A 22,413-nucleotide genomic window follows, 5' to 3' on the forward strand; every position below is an offset into this window, starting at 1 on the left:
TTGTGATCTTTTAGTCCCACCACACCTTGGGGGGGGGGGGTGGTGGTGGTAAATAATAATCCTTATTTGAGTGGCAAGGAAGGGAAAGTTCAAAAAGGTTAAGTATTTCATTCAAGATTACAGAGCAATGCCCAAATAATGAATCCAGAAACATCTGACTTCAAAATTTATGCTGTTTTCAACAAACCTAATGGATTCTCTGAAATATCCTCAAATTAGTTTATTCTTCAACAAACCTACATTTAAAAAAAAAAAACTAGAAAATCTCCAGGTGTTTGAAAATTAGGCAACACATTTTTTTTCTTTCTTTTTCTTTCTTTTGTTTTTTTGTTTTTGTTTTTGTTTTTGCAGCAAAGCAAGTTTATGGAATGATAGCAAAGTTTATGGAATGATAGTACAAAGCTCCCAAAGAGGGAGGGAACTTGAGGGGGTTGCCCTAGGCAACACATTTCTAAATAACAATTAAATTAGAAAATATAAATAAAAAGAGACATACCAAACTTAAGATCTGCAGCTAAAGCAGCACCCAGAGGAAAACTTATAGTACTAAGTAATCTATAAAAAAAGAAAGTGTGCTGAAAAATCAGTGATCTAAGCTCCCATCTTAAGACGCTAAATAGGAAACCCAAGGAAGTTAGAAGGAATTTTTATATTCCTAATAATAAAGAGAAGAGTGAAAACCAATTAAATAGATAGAGAAAACAAAGCTAAAGGTTAGTTCTCTGAAAGAGTAATAAAAGTGATAAATCCCCAAGCAAGCCTAATCAAGAAAAAAAGGGAGAACAAACTGCTAGTTTCGGGAACAAATACATATTTTAACTGCCTATCATATACGTAAGACACTGGGCATGAGGAGGAGGAAGAGGAGGAAGACAGGAAGAAAAGTATCTGTTTTTGAAGCTACCCAGAAAAACCATAGTTAGATTACAGGCCTAGAAAGGGAGCATATCTACTTTGGAGTCAGACAGAGCTGAGTTGAAATTCAACCTCTACCTTGAACTAAATGTATGACTTCAGGCAAATTATATAACCTCTCTGAACTTCCACTTCTCATCTGACAAATGCGAGTTAACAGTACCAACCTCGTAGGGCTATTGGAAGAGTGGGAGGTAAAGCACCTGGGTAGCTTACATTGTACAGAATTCTTTTCCCAACATGACCCATAACCACCATGGGTCACAACATGACCCATACTTTAACTATTTGTAGAAAGGGTACAAAAATATATCCTGAGACAAGGTCATTCATTCAGAAATGTAACAGTTCTGAAAAGCATGGGCATTTACCTTCTCTTAATTACCTGCACCAGTAAGACAGATTTTGGTATGGTCATTTTCAACAGAAAGGATGCTACCAACCTGTAAACATATCAAAGCACCTATGAAAATTAAAATGAAATAATGTAAAATTTCCATTGTAATTGTATACCATAAATTCTTCATGAGTATTAGGCAATCGAAATAAAAACTATACCAATAATATGTTATTTTAAAACTTTGGGGGAAAGGCTTCCGACTCTAGTGTTGGCATCATGACGGAAGAACCCCCTCAAGTCCTCAGCTTCCCAGCAGTGTCTCCTCAGCCACGCGTGCCAATGTCTACTGCAAGGCTCAAAGATCTGAAACGACCATGCTGATTGGCTCATCTTTAAAATCTGCAAGATGGATGATCAGGATTTTTCACACACTGAAGAAGCCTGATAGGCCTTTGACAAGAAAGATAAGACCAAAAAAAAAAAAAAAAAAACAGAAAGAAAGATCAATCAGCAGTCGGTACATCTATGGTTCAATTCCCCAAGGCAAGTAGCCCCTTCGTTAGCAACAGAAGTATGCAGGGACCACTCCGCATCCACATCGCTTCCTCTCCTGCAGTGACAACACAGAGAAAGGTCAAATGGCCCGATTTGGTTTCATGTCACTTGTAAAGCCACAGAAATAAATACTGAGATGGGACGTCAGACGATAATGTGTGGAGATGAAAACATATGTCTGGCTCAAAACTGACATCACAGACACATGTATGAATGTCAGCTGATGATCAAGACACAACAGAGGCAGCAACCTGAGATGGGGGACCTCAGTATTGTCTGTGGATGACCTGCTTTCTTCTCTTCAGAAGCTTCCTGAGCAAGGGTTGAGCCATAGGGTCGGGGCAGAAGACAGGGTAGAGACTCTCTGGGGGAAGACCGGCGGCCATCAGCAGGAAGACCACACATCCTTTGCACAGAACAAATCCTAGATAAGAATCTAGCTGGTGAGTGTCTCTCTATTTCATAAAAATGAGATCAGAAAGCAACAGGGTCCAGCGGGAGTGGCTGGACTGCGGAGAAGGGTGAATAGTAAGGAATGTGGTTCACCAAATTGTAGCTGAATCGGATTTTGCTAAATGTGAGTCAAGGTAGAGAGAGATCCTTAGAAGCAGCTACAAGCACCCCTGGGCTTCAGGAATGGGCCATCTCAGGCTCATTTCTAGCCAACTATCATGACCAGCTGGGCACAGCGGTTCTAAGTGTAGAGTCACTCCATCCTCACCAATATGGTAGCCTCGGATCCCCCACATGAATACTTTCCAGGGGAAAGTAATTATTAACAACATAGAGGAAGAAGTGCACCCTTTAGGATTTTAATAAATACGTCACAAGGGAGCACTAACCAGAAAAGAGCATGCTGACACTTTTAAGGTCATCCAAAAAGAACTGTTACTCTGTTCACTCCACTGGTTAGAACGTATGTGAAGAAATTCTGTATAATTTCATCGGGAGTGTGAGTGTGTGTATGGGGAAAAGGAAAGGACCTGAAGGATATACAGCCAAATGTTAATAGCATTTGTCTCCGGGCGGGATTTATAAGGGGGTAACAGCAGAATCAGCAGGAGGTCTAACCCATATGAATGTACTTACACTTCTCGTGTGCCTATTAAACAATCACACCAAAACAGCTGGACAACAGTTTGCTAAATTGGAAAGTGTGTTTGGCATGCAGTGATTTCAACTTCAGTCTATGTCTATATCCCTGACATTCACTTTAGGCCCCCGTGGGCTCAAGCAGCTTTCTTGCAAAGCCACAGAACTCTTAAGATACAACAAGGGGCCCTGAGGAGTTGGTAATTTAAAGAATCATGTTGACTCTATCGCAACCTCATAGCTGGAGAAAAGGTCTAGTGACTTCAAATATGATCCCCAAATTTAAGGTTACATGAGCTGAGGCTCAGAATGACAGGTGTTGGCTTACAGATCACTTCCTCTGATGTGGGCCCCGGTTCAAGCCCAGGTGGAAGGTACGCTTTTCCGTTCCTCCTAGCTCGCGAATGAGTGAGCTCCCCCAGAGCCTGCAGTGGGCATGAATGAGGCTGACGGATGGCCATTAATGAAAGAAAGGGGGATGATTAAAATGAGAAAAAAGGGGGGCTGTTGAGAATAAGACCCATGTACCTTCCCCAGTCTTCTCCTAGGTGTTTATAGTGTTCTATTTTCCCAACACGAGATATCTTTGAATAACTTAGATGGTCAGATGTCTGCAATGCTCCTTTTATAGTTGATCTTGCTCCTTTGTTCGGCTTGTTTTCCCATCTAACTGCGGTAGAAAGCTTGTGTTATTTTCTGGCAGTTTCCAGAGAGGAGCCAGCTGACTGAGGGGGAATTCAGGTCATTTTGAGACAAAAGCCCTCAGTGAATGTTCCTGGAATCTGTCCTCCTGCCTTTCCGATAGGGTTGGTGGGAGAAGGTGGTGACAGAAGGAGACAGGAAAAGGATTCTTGAATTCCAGCCTCTGTGTTCTTTGAGAAAATTGTTCACTCCACATCAATCTAAGTCATCACTTATGGGCAAATCTTCAAAGATGCTTCTAGCAAGGAGTCCCTGCCACAACTACTTAAAAATGAGCGAGGGTCCCAGTTTGGATAACAGAGTTGCAGATGACTTTAAAAATATATACTATCTGTAATTTTAAACTTTTTCCCAATAAACATGTATTACTGGTAAAAAAAATTAAGATTTTACATTTTCTAATTTACAAAAGATAAAATTTGGTAGACATCCATGTGGCAACTTATCAAGTGTTAGGCGTCTACACTGAGGTCCAACTAAAGAAACTTCACATGCAAAATACTGCCATGTCACAAGGATTTTACAAATCCTTTGCATTGGACAAAATGTGCTTCCGCTCCCCTGAAAGCTAGTAGGTTTGCAAGCCCTGGGTCGGGTGACTCCTGTGAGAAACCAGGAAATATGTTCTCAAAAGCTGGGTCAGCTTCAGGGGCAAACCAATGATCGCGGACAGGTGGAGAAGAAAGGAAGAGGAAGATGGGGGAAAGGTGGCCAAAGGAAGGCCACTGGCTGGAAACAGCTTGGAGACTGGGCCAGGGGAAGGGACGCCCACCACAAGTCACCGTCCCAGCTCACCCAACAAGGCCCAAGAGGGATTCCCACAGCCCTCCCGGCTCAGAGGCGGCCAAGGAGAGGAAAATACCTACAGATGGCAAGACAGGCATTTCTTTTTCAAGAAATCAATTACCCGTAATTATTCTCGCAAGAAAATGCAATACTCCTTTCCTTTAGAATCCGTTTCAGAACATTTATGGAGGAACTCGAGCATGAGTCACTGGGAAAGAAAGAAAGAGAGTTAAGTGACAAGGTTCTTGCAAACATTTCCTGATCTCAGTTTCTTCTAGGTAGCAAGCCCTGGGCCAGGCCCTGGGATAAACTGGAGCAGAAGTTGTTTTTAAGACCTCACAGGGCAGCAGGGGCTGAGGGCGTGAACTGCATACATACTTACAGTGGATATGAAACTGAGAGCACATGAAACTTATTGGGATGGGCTGAATGTCCAGGGAGAGGCCCCAGTCATTTCCTGAGTCACTCTGTTCTCAATGCATTCTTGTGATTATGGCTTCTTCCATGGACTGATTCCGAAAATCACCCTGACAATGTACACACACAAAGTAGGAACGCGTACCTGCGAGCACTTCCGATGTCATGCATCACCCAGGCCTGTAGTCTATGAACCTTCTCTGGACGCAGATTAAAGACTTCCACGCGTCCAAAAGTGCTACAAGAGAAGACGCAGAGAATATTGTTCACCTCCAACTGAATCGTTCAGCCATCCCCAGGCCTTGTCAAGAGCCAGCAGGCAGGGAACCACTGCCCTTTGGGATTGACCGGTGATTTTAACTAGAAACAGTCAATCTCATTCAGTGGGACCCTCATTGAATACGATTCTCAGAATAAGATTTTTAATCGGTCCCTTGATGGTGGTACTTTAAATACTTGCTATTCAAAGAGGGGGCCTTGCACTGACATGACGGGCATTGCCTGGGAGCTAGTTGGACCTGCAGAATCTCAGGCGCCCAGCACCTGCGGAAGCAGAATCGGCAGCCGAACTGTCCCTAGATGACCCACCTTCGGTGAGGTTCGAGAGGCGCTGCTCTGAGAGCCCCTGCTGCCCTGCTCGGACCCCAGCCCCAAACTCCTCCCTGCTGGTCTCTGACAGCCACCACTCCTCTTGCACGTAGCTGGACACCAAACCGCAGACTATGAAATCCTGCGATGTTAACACTTTCACCCAAAAGCCTGCAAACTTAGGATCAGAAGACGACAAAAGGACAAATGCTTCTTTGCAGACTTAAATAGGAAAACAGGAGAGAAGGAAAATTCTTTTGGGGTATCCAGAGAGCCTGGAGCAGCCCACCAGTAGCTGCCTCTCTTCTCAATCCAGCCTTTTCCAGGGTAAGACTGGAGAACAAAGGCTGGGGAAGTATCCAATGTGGTAAAAACTAAGTACAGAAGGAGGTCAGAGAAGAAAGGCATTGGTGCGGCCAGGTTGGGCGCTGTGGATTAAATGAGGAATGACAGCTGATACTCACGGACCCCTCTCTCTGTCGTGAAGCACAGAGCTCAGCACTTGTCAGACATTATCTCAGTTAATCTTCCAGTCAGCACCACCCCCTCTCCTGGTGCCTAGTACAGGGGCTCCCAGAGGCTAGGTGCCCAGCCGATGGTCACACAGGTCATAGGTAATGACTGGAGCCCCTGCTTTCAACCACTACGATAAATTATGGGCAATGCCTAGAAAGAGACAGTGAAGGCCAAGAGCCCAGCACAGTAGTGGTCTGACTGCTTAACTGGGATGCACACACTTCACGGGGGACACAGGAGCCGGGCCAGATCTTCGTGGATGGTGAGGATTAAACAAGTGGGAGCAGGGAGGGGGGCCGGGCAGGGGGAACAGCACAAACAAAGGAGGGAAGTTGGGAGAGCTCCGAAAATTACACCAGGCCTTGAAAACCCAAGAGGAGGAGCTGGCCGCGGAACAAGGGCCGATGGAACATTTAGAGGACTTCACACAAAGGAGACACCAGACAAAAGCATTAACTTAGACAAATCTCTCCATAGAAAACCAACATTTTACTTCTTTAACCCAAATCTTCAGTACTGACTTAACCATGAAAAGCCTATTCTTCTAGGGATGAAATATTTAATAGGAGGCTGTACTAACACTTGCAAATAGGATGCAAAGAAACGAGTACCTTCTTTCATCAAAGGTGTTACTGATGGACCCATTGAGCACCACATGGACCACGCCACAGGCATCTTCTGCAAACTTAAAGGAAAAAAAAAAGCCCACCATTCTTCAGCATGCAAATTTAATTGACACACCCCAGCAGCTCCTTCCAGAACAACTCTTAGTGTTGGTTGGTTAAGGAGGGAACCGCCTGCGTGGTTCTCCCTCAGTAATGCCAGGTGTGTGTAATCTGCATCCTAAGCCACTGGCAGGATTATGCCCCACATGAGAATTCTGGAAGCGGTTGCTCTAATCTGTTTGGACAACGAAGGTCAACACCATCGTTCACAGGTTTGTTACACTGATGGTTCAGAAGCTGGAAGTCCAGGGAGTAAGAGAAACATTGCTGGAGGAGGAAGATAGAAGCGCTTTCTTGGTGTCACGCGCTGCAGACATGTCATTCAGCGGGAGCAGGGTGGACAATGCGAGGGCAAGAGAACAGGGACACGAAGAAAGGGGAAACTGAGGAGAGAAAGGGACACAGGTTTGCACAGGCACAAAGGGAAATAATGAATGAATGAATGAATGAATGAATGAATCATTGGGCAAGGAGTTTCATGCGTGCAACGAACATTCAGCTAGAATCTTTGCTAGGCGCTGGGAAAAACAAAATGAACAAAGCAAAGCCATCTACATGTTCCCTCCAAGAGGTCCCCCCAGACCCCTGGGACCAGCTTAGGTTCACTACTACCTCGTACTGTGAAGATGAGCTCATTGCAGGTGTCGTTGCCAGTACTGAGTGCTCTTTGAGAGCTGTGAGCCTGGCTGTCCTGCCTGCCACCAAAGCCCCGGAGCTTGGAGCCAGTGCCTGACACAGGGTGGGCACCCAGAGAAAATCTACGGAAGGAAATGAGGGAAGGAGACGGGGAGGGAAAGAGAAACCAGAAGCTGAAATACTCAGTGATGGAAATTAGGAAAGAAATAGGGAAGGCATGGCAGAGGGCAACAAAAGCTAGGTCCTGCAGGACAGATAGGATCTCACCTGGGAAAGGCTGAGGCAGGGGCAAACAAAAGGCCTAGGGGTTGGAGAAAACAGTGGTTTGGGTGAAAACCTCAGCGGATGCAGAAGTTGGGCAGACAAGTGAGTTCACGGAGGGCTGTGACTGCTTGGCCAAGGAATCTGGCCTTTATGCTGCAGGGAATGAAACACCACTGAACCATCTCAAACCAAATTGTAAGAACCCAGGGCAGCTTGTGTTTTTCTGCTGCGGGTGATGAACAGAGGACCGGGGCCCGATTTCTACCAAGCACAAGTGCTAAGTCAACAGAGTGCTTCCAGAGGCCAAGCACTGCGCCTGCCATCTAGGATTCCCAAGAGCCCCTAGGAAATAAGCATTGGGTCACTTTGCCCCAAGGTCACATCACTTGAAAAGAAGTGCAAGGGGGATTCAAACCCCAAGTATTTCTGCCTCCCCTGTCAGAAAAAGGAAGGATCTCATCTGATTAAACAAGGTCCTCTCGGTACATCTGTAAGCATTTAGCCAAAATAAAGCTGCAGTCCCAGGTAGCCCACCATGGGGGGGCGCCTTCCATCCCCTTCACCACAGTGCTCCCAGGTTGGTGCCTGACGCATAGGAAATGTGGCTTGGCTTTAGAAGCTGTTCGCCATAGCACTACCCCAAAACATATCAGAGAGTGAGAAAGTAAGTAGGAACCTTTCCCAGAAACAGCAAGCGAGCAAGCAACAACAAATTACACAGGGCCTCTGTATAATTATGCAGCACTTAGCAGGGACTCAACATATTCGTTAAAGGAATGCATTCTGAGTTAGTTAGTGGGGTAGTAGCATCTTGTTTAAATATGCCAGGAACTCCATGGGACAAGCATTCTTTTTTTTTTTTTTTTAAGATTTATTTATTTGAGAGAGAGAAAGAGAATTGGGAGAGGGAAAAAGGGAGCTAGTCTTCAAGCAGACTCCCTGCTGAGCAGAGAGCCTGACACGGGGCTCAAACTCACAACCCCCCTCCCCGATATCATGACCTAAGCCGAAATCAAGAGTCTGACGCTTCACAGAGTGAGCCACTCAGGAGCCCCAGGACAAGCATTATTCTCATTCCTATTTGACAAATGGGGAATCTGAAGGTCAGAACGCTTAAAGAATCCACATTTAAATGGTCTCCTTACCTCAAATCCCAGGCCACCCCCCTCCTCTCTACCATAGGAGTTTACCTGAATCTCCTTAAGGATGGTAAGGCTCTCAGCTCCTCTACCAACTAGCCTGTTGACCTTGGATGAGTCACTTAACCTCTGAGTCTGCACCTTCCCACAGCCCTTACTGTGAGGACTAATTGGGACGACAGGGACCCGGCACCTGGCCCAGGACTTGCCATGAATATGCACTTAGCAAATATGAGTTTCACTTGCCTCCACCCCTCCCATGTCTGGACTCAATTCTGGAGAATTAAAAATAGTATCGTTTTACTTTCTCCCTGGTTTTCTCTCCTCCACTTCTTTCTTTCTTCCTTTCTTTCCTTTTTTTCCTTAGTCCACTTGCAGAGAAGCAACTCATAAGAAAAATGAATGTACACCAAGGCAGCTTAGCGTAAATCAGAAACAGAGAGCGATGAGGGGAAGGATGATGGAAGTAATCCCCAGCCGGAATTCTGGATCTGGAGTCAGAGAATTGGGGATAAACTCCCAGATCTGCCACTTACTATGTTTAGTAGACGGTGTAATCTGTTCTGTCATCTGTAAAATGGGTACAAAACACATGGGACCCACTTCATAGGATTCTTGTGAGGATGGAAGCTTTTAATCCATATAAAAACGTGAGGCCTCTACCTGCGCATAGTAAGCAGTGTGCAAATGTTGATTATTCAGATCGATCAGCGATGTAAGTTTGGCCAACGCCTAGATCAGAGGTTAAACCCAGCTGGAGATTCCCGGCAACCCAAGCCAAAACCTGGGTAAGAGCAAGGATTCACCAACTAGAGCCCATGGACCCTCCGTGAATGCCCTAAAATTATATGTGAAAATCTTCCGTTATGTGCTTAGGTACATTATTCTCAAGAAAGAATCCTCAACTTCTTTTTTTTTTCCCTAAAAGGATCTGTGGTCCAAAAAGAATTAAAACCAACCACTGACTGGATGACCTCTTAAGTTCTTTGGTCTCCAAAATTCTAAAATTTCCCTTTTGGTACTTACCCTTTTGGACACCGTGTTCCAGAATACAGAAAAAGAGTTGTTGCTGCAGTCTTCCCTCCAGTTTGGACAAGATTTATAGTTCATGTCTAAAAGACATAGTTTTTAGAAAATAATTAAAGTAGAAAAGTAAGGGTGTAATTAAGCTCTGTTTTTCCCGGACTGCTCGATCACAGCACAGCCATAGTCCGACAGCATCACTGCCAGGATGAAGGATGGAGAGTGGACTCATCTGGACCCAGTTTAACTAAATGCCCCCTGAATCCCTTCCAAGTCCTTACCTTACCCCCCCAATGCCAGACAGGAACAGAGACCAGCTTTGAGTCATCATTCTGGGAAACTGCAGCAAAAGTTCATCTGCCAGAAACAAGCCCTCGACATTATCCCCCCGTCCAGGAAAAACGAGAGATGAAACTGGGCCCTCAGGGCCCCTCTTGCCAACTACTCCTCTGTTCCCTGACAACTCTCTCTTGCTCACAGCTTTCCTCCCCGACCTGCCCCAGTCCCCACACCCCCAGGCTCAGAGAGCCTCTGAGTCCTTCTATGCTCGCTCTCCCCCAACAAGACAGGCTCAGGAGTCAGTGAGACTCAGCAGGCATAAGAGCGTACGTACGTCATTGCCGTGGGACTGCTTCCAAGCAAATCCGCCTAATGCACAAAAACTGCTGAAAATATTTTTGAGATGTAATTGACAAATAAAACTGTCAGATAGTTAAAGTGTACAACATAAGGATTTATATATATATATATATGTATGTGTATGTATAAATATGAAAGAGAGAGAGAGATTGTGCAAAGATTCCCCCACATGGAGTTAATTTAACACATTTATTGTCTCCCATAGTGATCTTCTTATGTGTAAGAGAGAACATTTAAGTTCTACTCTCAGCGAATTTCAATTACAGAATACAGTGTTAGCACTATAATCACCATGCTGTACTTCTGAACCTCAGACCTTATTCATCTTCTAACTGCGAGTTTGTATCCTCTTACCGACCTCTCCCTCGTTCCCACACCTCCCAGCCCCTGGCAACCACTTTCCCCTCTGTTTCTAGGAGTCTGACTTTTTTTTTTTTTTTTTTTTTCCACATAGAAGCGATACCCTGCAGTACTTGTCTTTCTCTGTCTGGCTTATTTCACTTTGCACAATGCTCTCAGATTTATCTGTATCGTTGCAAATGGCAGGATTTTCTTTTTTAAAAAAGAATGAATAATATTCCATTATATGTGTATAGATGTGTGTGTGTGTGTATGTGTACATACTCTTCGGGTTTTTTTACCCATTGCACTGGACTACACAAACATTAATTGAGTGTCAGGTCCTGGGGGGAAAGAGATGAATTAGAGAGAAGCCCCGCTTTCAGAGACTACGCGATCTACTCCCATCAAATAAATCAGGGAAAGATTTGGGGGTATGAGCAGCACCATTAGGGAAGGCTGACGTCGCACTCGGTTTTGAAGGATGAATGGTCTTCAGACCGACGAGACAGAGACAGGGCTCAAGGCAGAGAGGACACAAGCAAAGGCACAGCGGGTTTCGACTGATACCACCACAGCCGAAAAGACGAGAAGGGAAAGCCGCATGACAAGACTTATAAAAGGCAGAGGCCAGGCCACGCTGAGGAATTTAGAGTTTATCCTGGAGGCAAAATTTAGGCTTTAGGTAAAAGACAGAAACCATCCCACTGTGGTGGGCAGATGGAGGCCAACCTAGAGAGGTAAGGAGGGAGCAGTAAGAACCTTACAAAGGTCCCCACAAGAGAGCGGGGTGTGTTCACGGTCTGGACTCAGGCAGTGGCAAGAGGGACAGGAAACGGAAACAGATTATGTGGGTGACTGGTTGGATATGGGGGAGGAGGGCAGGGTAAGAATGAGGCAGAATCTGGGGACGTCTTACTTCTAACTCTGAATCATCAAGCGGGTAGGGCAAGTGCATGAAGAGAAGTCCTGGAACTTTCTCATGTCCCAGAAGTCAGGCATGTGGCAGCTACCACTTCCTCTGTGGGTATGTGGACAGCTGACCCTAGGGAAGCACCCATCTTTCTATTTCTTCCTTGTTATGGGTTGAATTTTGTTCCTTCGGAAGATATTTTAAAGTACCTGGGAATGTGACCTTATTTGGCAAAAGGGTCTTTGATGACATAATCGATTAAAATAAGGTCATTAGTGTGGGTGGGTCCTAATCCAATAGGGGTGGTATCCTTTTTAGAAGAATATGGTCAGAGATAGATATGCACAAAGGGGGGCTGGGGGATGCTATAAAGACACAGAAGACGACAACCACATGAAGACACAGAGTCTGGACTGATGCATCTAGAAGCCAAGAACACCGAGTGTTGCCAGCAAACACCAGAAGCTAGAAGAGGCAAAGAATTCTCCCCCAAGCATTCAGAGGCAGCGTAGCGCAGCTGACACCTTGACCTTGGACTTCTAGCTTCTAGACCTTCAGAGAGTATATTTCCAGTGTTTTACGCCATCCAGTTTCTGGTACTTCCTAACAGCAGCCACTGGGAACGATACACTTACAATCCACAGACAGGGGCTTGACTGCCAGTGACAGGAAAAGAAGATCCTAGACCAGAAACCCTTTCCAGGATGAGGAAGTAATTCTGGGAGTTTTTTTAATATTAATTAAATGCTAAAAACAAAATCGCACAAACAAAAAAAGAAACATTTCCGTGCACAGATGTAATTACTGTACAGTCAAAAGATAAATCTGAGTCATCTTGCAACAGAGGCCAAAATGTTGACAGTGATGGGACATACATTTTCTAAGGAGCAGCTACTGTTCATAGGTTTTCAAGAACATAATTTTTTTTGTCTTCACACCCACATGTGGAAAGAAGTACCCCGATTTGTCACCTCTCTCCACATAACGGTGTCTCCCCCCCTTGCTGTCTGCCATTATGCAAACATACCTTCAATAAAATTTTAAAGTCAGAGCTAAAAAGGTAGGAGGGAAATTTTACAACAAAGTAAGAGAAATTAAATTAAGTACATAAAAAAATCAGAATAAGAAGTTTAAAAAAAGAGATTAATAGGTTTTAACAAAAATTGGAACTTTCAGGGGCACTTCACTGGCTCAATTAGTAGAGCATGGGACCCTTAATCTCCGGGTCATGAGGTCAAGCCCCACGTTGGGCGCGGAGCCTACTTAAAATAAAAATTTAAATTAAAAAAAAGTAAAACTTTCATAGTAAAACAAAACAACAACTTAAAACCAAGGTATAAAAAAATGTGGACACCAGAATATATAACAATGAAAACATAAAATCAGGAAATACAGCAAATGAAATAGGGAGAAAAAGTTAAAATTAATAAAAATTGAGGCCAAAAAAGAATGAAGCTGACAAAATAAAAACCTATACAGGATTCAACTAAAAAGCAGGCAAAATTAAAGAACTCTAAAATAGAAGTAGATAATAATTTGACTTTATTTTATATATCTTCATTTTATTCAAGGAAAGAATTAAGGTGTGAATTAAAAAATAAAGCCAAAAGAGAGAAAGTTTTATGGTAAACAAATTTAAAACCTAAAAGAATTAAAGGAATGACTAAGAAAAGCTGACTTGCAAAATGGGAAATTCAAAAAGGAAAGCAGGAAACATGGCAAAAACTATAAAATTTAGGGGCTCCTGGCTGGTTCAGTTGATAGGGCATGTGACTCTCTTTTCTTTTTTAAGATTTTATTTATTTATTTGAGAGAGAGAGCGTGAACGGGGAGAGGAGCAGAGGGAGAGGGACAAGCCGACTTCACGCTAAGCATGGAACCCAATGCAAGCCTCGATCGCAGGGCTCGATTGCAGGGCCCTGAGATCATGACCTGAGCCAAAATCAAGAGCTGGTCACCTTACAGACTGAGCCACGCAGGAGCCCCTAACGGCTGGGATTTTGTAAGTGAGCAGTAAGTATTACCTACTAATATGAATTTACACAGAACCTCTGTAAATAAGAAAATAACAGGCATCCCCAAAAAATAGCTGAGATATACAAACGGATAGTTCCTAAAAGAAATAGAAATATCTACCATTAAATATATAAATATGATCAGTCTCACAATCAGAGCAAAGCAAACCAAGTCAAGGTATTATTTCTTTATCAAATTGGCAAAGCCATTTTTGGGTATGAACCAGTGTTGGTGAGAGTCTGGGCAAGTAAGTAACTCCTATATTCTGATGAGAGTATAAATGGTTACCACCTTTTGAATGACAGTGTATCAGTTTCTACTGTAATTTGTTTTGCACTGAATTTCATTTGTAGAAATTTATCTTTTCAAAGTACTTCCCCAAGCAGGCAGATATACGTGTGCCCCTGGTGTGCGTGTGGGGGAAGGGTGTGTTGTGTGTACAAATGCTCCTTGCAACAGTTGCAACAGCAACATCTCAAACCACCTAGATGTCCATCAAGGGTATTGGTTAAATAAATTATCATAACGTCCTTAGAGGAGATAAATGAGGGCTTTAAAAAATACATGGCTTTATTTCTTTTTTTTTTTTTTTGAAAGGTTTTGTTTATTTTAGAGAGAGGGAGAGTGAGAGAACACAGAGGGGAGGGGCAGGGGAGAGGCAAAGAGAAACCCAAGCAGACTCCACACTCAGCGTGGAGCCTGACCCAGGGCTCGATCTCACAAATCTCAGATCATGACCTGAGCCAAAACCAAGAGTCCGGCACTCAACTGACTGGGCCACCCAGGCGCCCCAATATGGCTGTATTTCTATCTACCAATTCTAAATGAATAAAGCAAAGTTCAGAATAGTATGTGTACATTTTAATATACGTGTTTATGTGATCATGGGGCTATGTGTGGAAGGATTCGCGCCTAATTGTTGGCGACAGTCCCCTTTTGAGAAATGATATGGAAACTGAGGAGTGGGGAAGGTGCAGGGTGCCCTTCATTATTTACTTTTATATGTTTGCATAACATGCAAGTACTTTGCAAATAAGCATGCATCATTTTTGTAATTGGAAATAATGTAAGCCTGTGATGAAGAAGTTTTGTAATAAGTTTTTTAAGTGCTCCCTTCGGCAGCACATATAAGAAATTTTTTAAAACAGTCAAAAGTGGGGCTCCAGGGTGCCTCAGTCAGTTAAGTGTCTGGCTCTTGATTTCAATGCAGGTCATGATCTCGGGGTCCTGGGATCAAGCCCTGACCTGGGCTCCACTCTTAGTAGGGAGTCTGCTTGAGGGTTCTATCTCCCTCTCTCTGCTCCTCCCCCTCCTGCTCGCTCTCTGATAAATAAATCTTTTAAAAAAAATAGCGGGGCGCCTGGGTGGCTCAATGGTTAAGCGTCTGCCTTCGGGTCAGGTCATGATCCCAGCGTTGTGGGATCAAGCCCCACATCGGGCTCCCCGCTCAGAGGGAAGCCTGCTTCTCCCTCTCCCACTCCCCCTGCTTGTGTTCCCTCTCTCGCTGCCTCTCTCTCTGTCAAATAAATAAATAAAATCTTAAAAAAAATGAAAATAAATAAAAATTTAAAAACAGCCAAAAGCAATGAAAGTAAGAATAAAACAATATAAAGTGCAAGTGTGCGCAGTATAAATAAAAAAAGAAAGAAAAGCGGTGAAAACAGGCTCAATAGAGTTTTCTGAGTAGAAAGCATCTTCCCACAGTGCAGTGTTCGGGGTCTTTCTGGACAAGATATGGCGGCCTTTGAAAAATGACAGCAAAGCCCCATGCAGGCCTGAGACACAGAGGAGCCCAGCCGTCTGCTGCTGTGGCCATGGCCGTGGCCGTGGCTGTGACAGCGCTGCATAGCAAGGCCTTTGGCCTGGCTCCCTCTCAGGCCGCATCTGGCTCTAGCGTTTAGTTCTGAACAACGGCCTCATAGAGAGCAAAACACCTCCAATCCGGAAGCAGCTACACTGGTTCTCGGGAAGGAGGGAATCAGGAAACACGGACGACCCCAAACTCTGAAGTCGGTTTTTCTAGAAAACTCAGTTGATCTGAAGAACGCTATTTTACGGAGCCTCGATTGTCATTAGGGGTGGAGATGGCATCAGGGCAGGACCTTCTTCCACACTGATATGCCAAGGCCCCTGGCAGGACCCGGGGCTCCTCTGCCGGACACGTCCCCGGGCAACCCCAAAAGGCGGGGATCCTCACCCGAAGAGCCTGAGTCTCCACACCACCTGAGGCCATCGGCCATGTAACCCAGCAGCGTGTCCTCCAGCGTGAACATAGCCTGCCGGACCCGCGTGTAGTCATGCGCCAGCTGGCTGGATTTGCTCCAGAGGAGGGTCTAGGAAAGAAGAACACTACCTGTCATCGAGACCAAGTCAGTAAGTCACAAAACAAAACAAAAAACAAATCCACATCTTTTTTAAATGAAAGAAAAACAAAATACCAGAGTAAATCATCCGGAGTAATGGTGAGTATTATGAGTGCACCACTGTTTTCTGCGTGTGCGCCTGACGGACGGGTCGAGGGTGTGTGCGCGCCAGTGTGTGTGTGTGTGTGTGTGTGTCTTCTAGGTCATAATATAAAATGCTTTATTATTTTTGGTGGCAGTAAAAAAAAATCTGAAAGCCACTGATCGAAATCTCACAACACACACAGAACCAGAACACATCTGGGGCAGGCATTAGGAAATTCCTAACGTTGTCTGCAAAACCATTCTGTGTACGTGCTATGTTCTGGGAAAAGTGCTCTTTGATTCTTCACAGGCTCCATAACCTCTGCTTCTTTCCTCAACTCTCTCCTATCCCCACAAAGAGAAAAGAAAGAATGAAAAAAAAATGCAGTGAATTTTTTCAGGGTCCCTTGTAAAGAAAGGTACAGAAGGTCAAATTTCAGAAGGATCTTGAGCCCATGGGTCTATTCCTTCTTGCAAGAGGCGGAGGAAGGTGTGGCTGGAAGCGTGGGCCCCGGAGGCCCAGGGCCCCAGGCCTGCGAAGCCCGTGTCAGTCCTTGCGGCTGTCTGACCTCGGGCAGCCAAAGCCTCACTACCCCATCGTAAAATGGTACAGGTAATAACTGCAAGGAGCTCAGGGATGTGAGGAGATGCAGTGAGACAACTGCAAATAGAGTGCTTAGTCCCGTGTCTGTGGCCTCGACATTTGTCACTGGGGGTCATTTACCAAGCAGCCCCTCTGTGAAGGAGCTGTCGTACCCCCAGCTCTCCACCGCTGGGATGAGCGGCTGTAACGTGCGGCTGGCTTGGGGGGCGTCAACAGAGATGACCGGGGATACACTGCACTTTCACCTTAAATGCAGACTTTAGGAAAGATGTACCCATTACACAACTTTTCTGGGACAATCAGTGTATAAAACCCAGGTCTCTTTGGCTCCTAATCTTGTTCTGTGAACATTTCAGCTGGTCACTTTCAAGGCCATCAGACTTGAGCCGTCACTGGCCCCTCACCTCACCAAGCCTGGGTTTTCTCACTGGTACAATGGGGGTGCTGATTCTTGACCTGTTTATTTTACAGGGTGACTGAGTTATGATTAACATCGTCACCAGCGGAGGTCCGGGGACAGTTTGGCAATGATGGAAGTCTGGGTCGTTTCTGTTTGGGTGTGGTTGGGTTGGGTCTCAGGTAGGCTCACTTCCCCTGATTTTTGGCCACGTCTCCNTCCTCTTTCCCTGTTGCCATTTCTCTCTCTTAACATCCTTCCCCCAACGTCCTAAATCCTGATGAGATCCTGGTCCCCCCAAAAGTCACACAAACTCCATCTCAGCCAACCACACATACATTCAAACATCCAGATTGTCCTCTTCCCTCATTCTGGGCAAAACGTGGTCCCGTGACCTCTTCCTTTGGCTTTGATGCTCTGTTTTATCAAATCAATAGTCTGCGCCCCTGTTACCTTGTCGCAAGGGACAGCTTGATCGGTTAGCTCCATCAGCGGCTTGTAGTCCTGCTCCGTGCTGCTGCAAGGGTCCTTCGAAAGAAATGCACCTGTGAATGCCTTCCCTATCTTTTGGCAGTCTTTATGTCTGCGAGATAAAACATGGAAAACAAAATAAAGCAGGAAAGGTTAGATTTCGAACATATTTTTGGAGCATAATTACCCAGAAAAATGTCGCTTGGGAAGCACTGACTGTGGGCCAAGCAGTTTCAGGCACACCGTCCCCCATCCAGGGATGTGCGATGAGCAATGCCCTCCCTACCCTGCAAGGCCCCTTCCCCTCCCGGAGCTCACTCTGGTTAGACAGATAGTATGCAAACAAGCAAATCAGTTAACAAAATAAGTACGAATTTTTCTAAGTATTCACAAAATCAATGGGGAGGGGCGGCATTGCTTACTGAAGCAATGACCAGCTGGGGAGGCTGGTCGGGAGAGGTGTCTCTGAGAGGTCATTTAAGCTGAGACTGAATGATGAGAAGGAGAGCATTCCAGACAAAGGGTACTGCAGGTGCAAAGGCCCTGAGGCACACAGCATAGATGAAGCAGAGGGAAAACAAGTGGGAGATGGGTTAAGAAATCAGGTCAGAAAAAATAATCAGGCGGTAGATCACTTAGGCCCTTTGAACCAAAGAAATGACTTCAAATTTTACTCTAATTATAGTGGGAAGACATTGGATGGTTTTAAGCGTAAGTGGTCTCATCTAGGGGCACCTGGGTGGCTTAGTAGGTTAAGAGTCTGCCTTCAACTCAGGTCATGATCCCAGGAGTCCTGGGATTGAGCCCTGCATCAGGCTCCCTGCTCAGTGGGGAGTCTGCTTCTCCCTCTCCCTCTGCCCCTCTCCCCCACTCGTGCTCCCTCTCTCTCAAATAAATAAATAAAATCTTTAAAAAGAAGTGTTCTCATCTGATTTTGTTGTTTGTTTGTTTTTTTGGGTTTTTTTTTTTTTTTGAGCCATCACTGAAAAATTCTAAGCTGGCCCAAAGAAGGAGAAAAGTCTCTGAAACCGAATTCCAAGTCCATGTCCCCTCTAGACCACCCATGGCAGGAAGAAGGCTGGCAGGGAAGTAGGGATGGAGGGACGAGGGGACCGAGGGGTGCTGGAGAAGACAGCAATTGGAATTCTCTTTGCGTTTCTGGTAACAGGTGCACAGAAACCTGTCATTTCCCGGGGACAAAGAAGTGGGAGCGCTCCCCTGGGAGCACTCAGTTATCATCACTGGCATAAACTCCAGCCTTTGCAATGGGGATCCTAGGTAGGCTACCAAGTCAGGCAACTTGAGCCAGGGGAAATAAAGACCCCTAGTTTTCCCTTCCCTTCTGAGCTTCTTCCCCATGCCCTCCAGAAGGTCTTCTGCCTTCCCAGCTCAGACTGGCTTCCCCCTGATAAGCCAAGATATCAGAGAATATGAGTATGGCAATGGTCTTTTGACATAGAAGTCGCCCTGACCACCTTTCTTTTTGGAACAGGAAACGTTGGAAAGTCCCTTTGTTTAGGGCAAGGAGGAAAGCCCTTGAGTTAGGCTGCCTGCCTGAACTCTCTGGTTCTGCCAGTTATCTTCTGTGTCCTTGGGAAAGTCACTTGGCCACTCTCTGCCTGTTTCCTCATCTGTAAAGTATCTACCTAACACAGATGTTCTGGGCTTAAATAAAGCACATGGTAAATCCTTCCAGAACAGTGCTCAGCACAGAATAAGAGCTCACTCCACATCAACAATGTATTTCTTATCTTTCTTATCCTGCCCCTTGCTCAGACCTTCCTGGCTGCAGCCAACAGAAGCAGGTGTGGCCCATAACTCCTGGGCTAACTTAGGAATGGGGCTCATCCTCCCAGGGCCTGGAAGGGCACACAGAGTCAGTATGTCCATGCCTGGGGTGGTGAGAACACCCAACTATGAGGAATCAGATCTAGGGTGCAAACACAAGCCAGAGGGTAAAACCACAGCCTATATCCCCTTGTCCGCAGGCAATATGATTGTCTCCTTACTCTTAGCTTTGCACAGGCATCCACCCTCACCCTAGTAAGAATCAGCCTATAAAATTATACAATGGCTTTGATGTAAAACAACCACAGGACAGAATTCCACATCAGTCATCTAGCAGCCGGATGGGCTGAGGTAATAATAATAGTAATAATGATAATAAAGCAGTAACAACAAAAGGTAGCACTTACTGGAGTATCTCAGTTAACCTCATAACATATGTATCTCAGTTAACCTCATAACACTTCTATTAGCAAATCTATCAGGATTTGATTTAATAAGATCTAAAATTGCAGGCACTTAAGAGAAAACTATTTCTTGCCCAGATCTCAATCTCAAGGCCAGTATCTGGGATTTCTATGACACTCCACATGTCAGAGACCCATCTGCTCAGTCCAATATGGCTGCTTCAGTTCCAGCCCTCAAGACTACATTCCAGCCAGCACGAAAGACCAGGGAAAAGAAAGAGGAAGAAAAAGGAGGAAGAGGACGGGAAAGCAGCAAGCATCAATGGGCATGTGGGCTGCATCCTAAGGACAGGTACTTAGAAGACATTCTATCTGCTCTCCTTTCATTTGCTAAAATGTTGTCACAAGCCACACCTAGCTGCCAGGGGAGGTGAGAAACGCGATCTTTAACCTTGATGGCGCTGCACGTTTAGTATCACTGTTTCAATTCCGGAGAGGAAAGGGCCTCTGTCCCAGGGAGAAACCACCATTGTCCCATTTTATGGATGAGGACATTTGATGGCTATGAACTTAAAGCCAAGCATCCGAGGTCACAGGGAAGCAGGATGGGTCCCCAGTCTGCGTGAGCCTGAAGGTCAGACTCCCACCACACGGCTACAGTGAAGTGCTCCAGCCTCAGCTTCCCCATCTGTGAAAGGGAACACTTCACTCATGAAGGCTCGTGAGGATTCCATGAGCTAACATACGGCGACATGCGCCTGGCTTCTGGCAGGGGGCGTCGGGGGGGGGGGTCTCGTGCCGAGGTCCCTCCGTTCCCCTGCACAGGACATTTCACACGCATCACAGCTTGCCTTCCAAAGCTGTGCCAGGACTCCATTTTGCACCTGGCTTTCTCCATACGTTATACGTTTAAAGGAAAAAAGGTTATTGCATTATGTACTTCAACGTCAATCAAAGTTTATGGGGTGCCTGATGGTGTTTATGGGGGTCGTGCTTTAATTCCATTAATTTAATGCAGTGGCCACCTCAAACGCGGGCTGTTCCAGATTCCAACTCCCTTGTAAAATTCTTATTTTTCTTTTCTTTAAGGATTTTATTTATTTATTTGACACAGAGAGACAGTGAGAGAGGGAACACAAGGAGGGGAGTGTGAGAGGGAGAAGCAGGCTCCCCCCCCCCAGCAGGGAGCCTGATGCGGGGATCGATCCCACGCCCCGGGATCATGACCCGAGTGGAAGGCAGACGCTTAAGGGCTGAGCCACCCAGGCGCCCCCCTCGTAAAATTCTTCTACCTCTGGCCCTAGCAGCATCTGCAGGACTTGAGGCAGACAAAGGCTGAAGGGGGAGAGATGTGTCCCTGAGATGAAGAGCAAGAGAATTTTCCAGTACAAAAACTCCGGCAGGAAGAGAAAGGAACTCGCGCTGAGTCCCCACCATATACCAGATGTTTTCAGTATTCTCATGTAATCAACAAAGATTCGATGGGGTCTAATACAGAACTCACAAACCTCCACAATTATTTTTGTTTTTTAGGTATATAGACCCAGTTCAGGAAACGTTACGTGCTGGGCTCAAGAATCCCTGGGTTAAAAATTTCACAGAGCTCCTTGCTTAGAAGAGGCAGAGTGACAGAACATTAGAGTTGAAACAGACCTTGGGAGAGTTTAGGGCTCCGCTGCCTTCCCTTTCTCTGTCTGAGAGACCACAGCCTCCAAGTGCCTCCAAGTTAGAGAAAAATGGGGAGGGGCAGAGAGAAGTCTGGGGGGCAGGCTTTATGAAGCTACCTTTGACCCTTAAATTCAAAAGTAAACATTTCACCCTGGATGGGAAAATCAGCATGTTTATTGGCATAAATATAGAGAAATAAAAAGGCATTAGGATGGCATCGTCCAGAGATGTCTGCAGAACTCATTTATACACGTCATCACAGAAAGGAGCCTCAAATTCACCAGTGTGGCTTCTTTGCAAAAGTCCCCAGTCTTCGCCTTTGTCCCCCGGGGTAGAGCATAGTTTCAGCAGATCAGACAGCAGCCAAGGAAAGCTGTTCTGAATCAGTGACTGGTGTAGAGAAACAGAAGGGCTCAGGAATTCCTGTGACCAGCGGAGACAGGTGTAGACCTCCGACTAAAGAAGCAACAGGAAGGAATACAAGCCATTTCTGGAAGTTCAAAAAATTGTTTTCATTAAAAATGGCTCCTCTGTCCCAAAATGGTGATCCTTCCAGGCAAACCTGCTGCTTGTGATAGAGACTGGGAGGTGGCGATTGTAAGCTCTGGGGCTGTTCCCGAGAGCTGTCTGTGCTCAAACCAGACTGGCTGTTGGAAGTCATCTGGTCCTGTGGCTCTCAGCTCTGGCCACCCTTGACCACTGTTCCAGTGACCAGAGCTTCCAGAGTTTTGGAAAAGATACAGTGCCTGACTCCAGGCCAACCAAGTCAGAATGGGAAAAGTGGAAAAAGCTGAACCAAGAATTTTTCAAAAGCTTCCTATTCCCCGCTCCTCCCAGCCCCTGGAAACTGCCCTCCCACTTTCCATCCCAGTGAAGTGGAAACTGTGTAAGTCGAATCATACAGTTTGTGTTTCCCTCGCTGGCTGATTTCTCTCAGCACACTTGTCCTCACAGCTCATCCGCGTTGTAGCAGGTATCAGAATCCCTGCCCCTTTAAGACTAAATAACATTCCGTGGCAGGTTTACCCC

The 22,413-nt window shown here is 45.5% G+C and overlaps 1 protein-coding gene across 1 annotated transcript in view; it reads right to left on the reverse strand.

Annotated features, from left to right (window-relative positions):
* Positions 1-317: 317 nt before the first annotated feature.
* The window catches only part of CD38 (CD38 molecule), a 38,467-nt gene continuing 16,371 nt past the window's right edge, over positions 318-22,413 (reverse strand). Inside the window, exons 2-8 of the mRNA XM_040624960.1 lie at positions 17,507-17,636; positions 15,803-15,938; positions 9,702-9,787; positions 6,523-6,596; positions 4,953-5,045; positions 4,512-4,598; positions 318-1,705 (exon numbers count right to left, since the gene is read on the reverse strand). Coding sequence (XP_040480894.1) covers positions 1,648-1,705; positions 4,512-4,598; positions 4,953-5,045; positions 6,523-6,596; positions 9,702-9,787; positions 15,803-15,938; positions 17,507-17,636 — 664 coding nt within the window. The 3' untranslated portion in view covers positions 318-1,647. The remainder of the gene's footprint in view (positions 1,706-4,511; positions 4,599-4,952; positions 5,046-6,522; positions 6,597-9,701; positions 9,788-15,802; positions 15,939-17,506; positions 17,637-22,413) is intronic.

This window comes from Ursus maritimus, unplaced genomic scaffold (assembly GCF_017311325.1).
Source record: "Ursus maritimus isolate PB19 unplaced genomic scaffold, ASM1731132v1 scaffold_8, whole genome shotgun sequence".
Taxonomy (NCBI): Eukaryota; Metazoa; Chordata; class Mammalia; order Carnivora; family Ursidae; genus Ursus; species Ursus maritimus.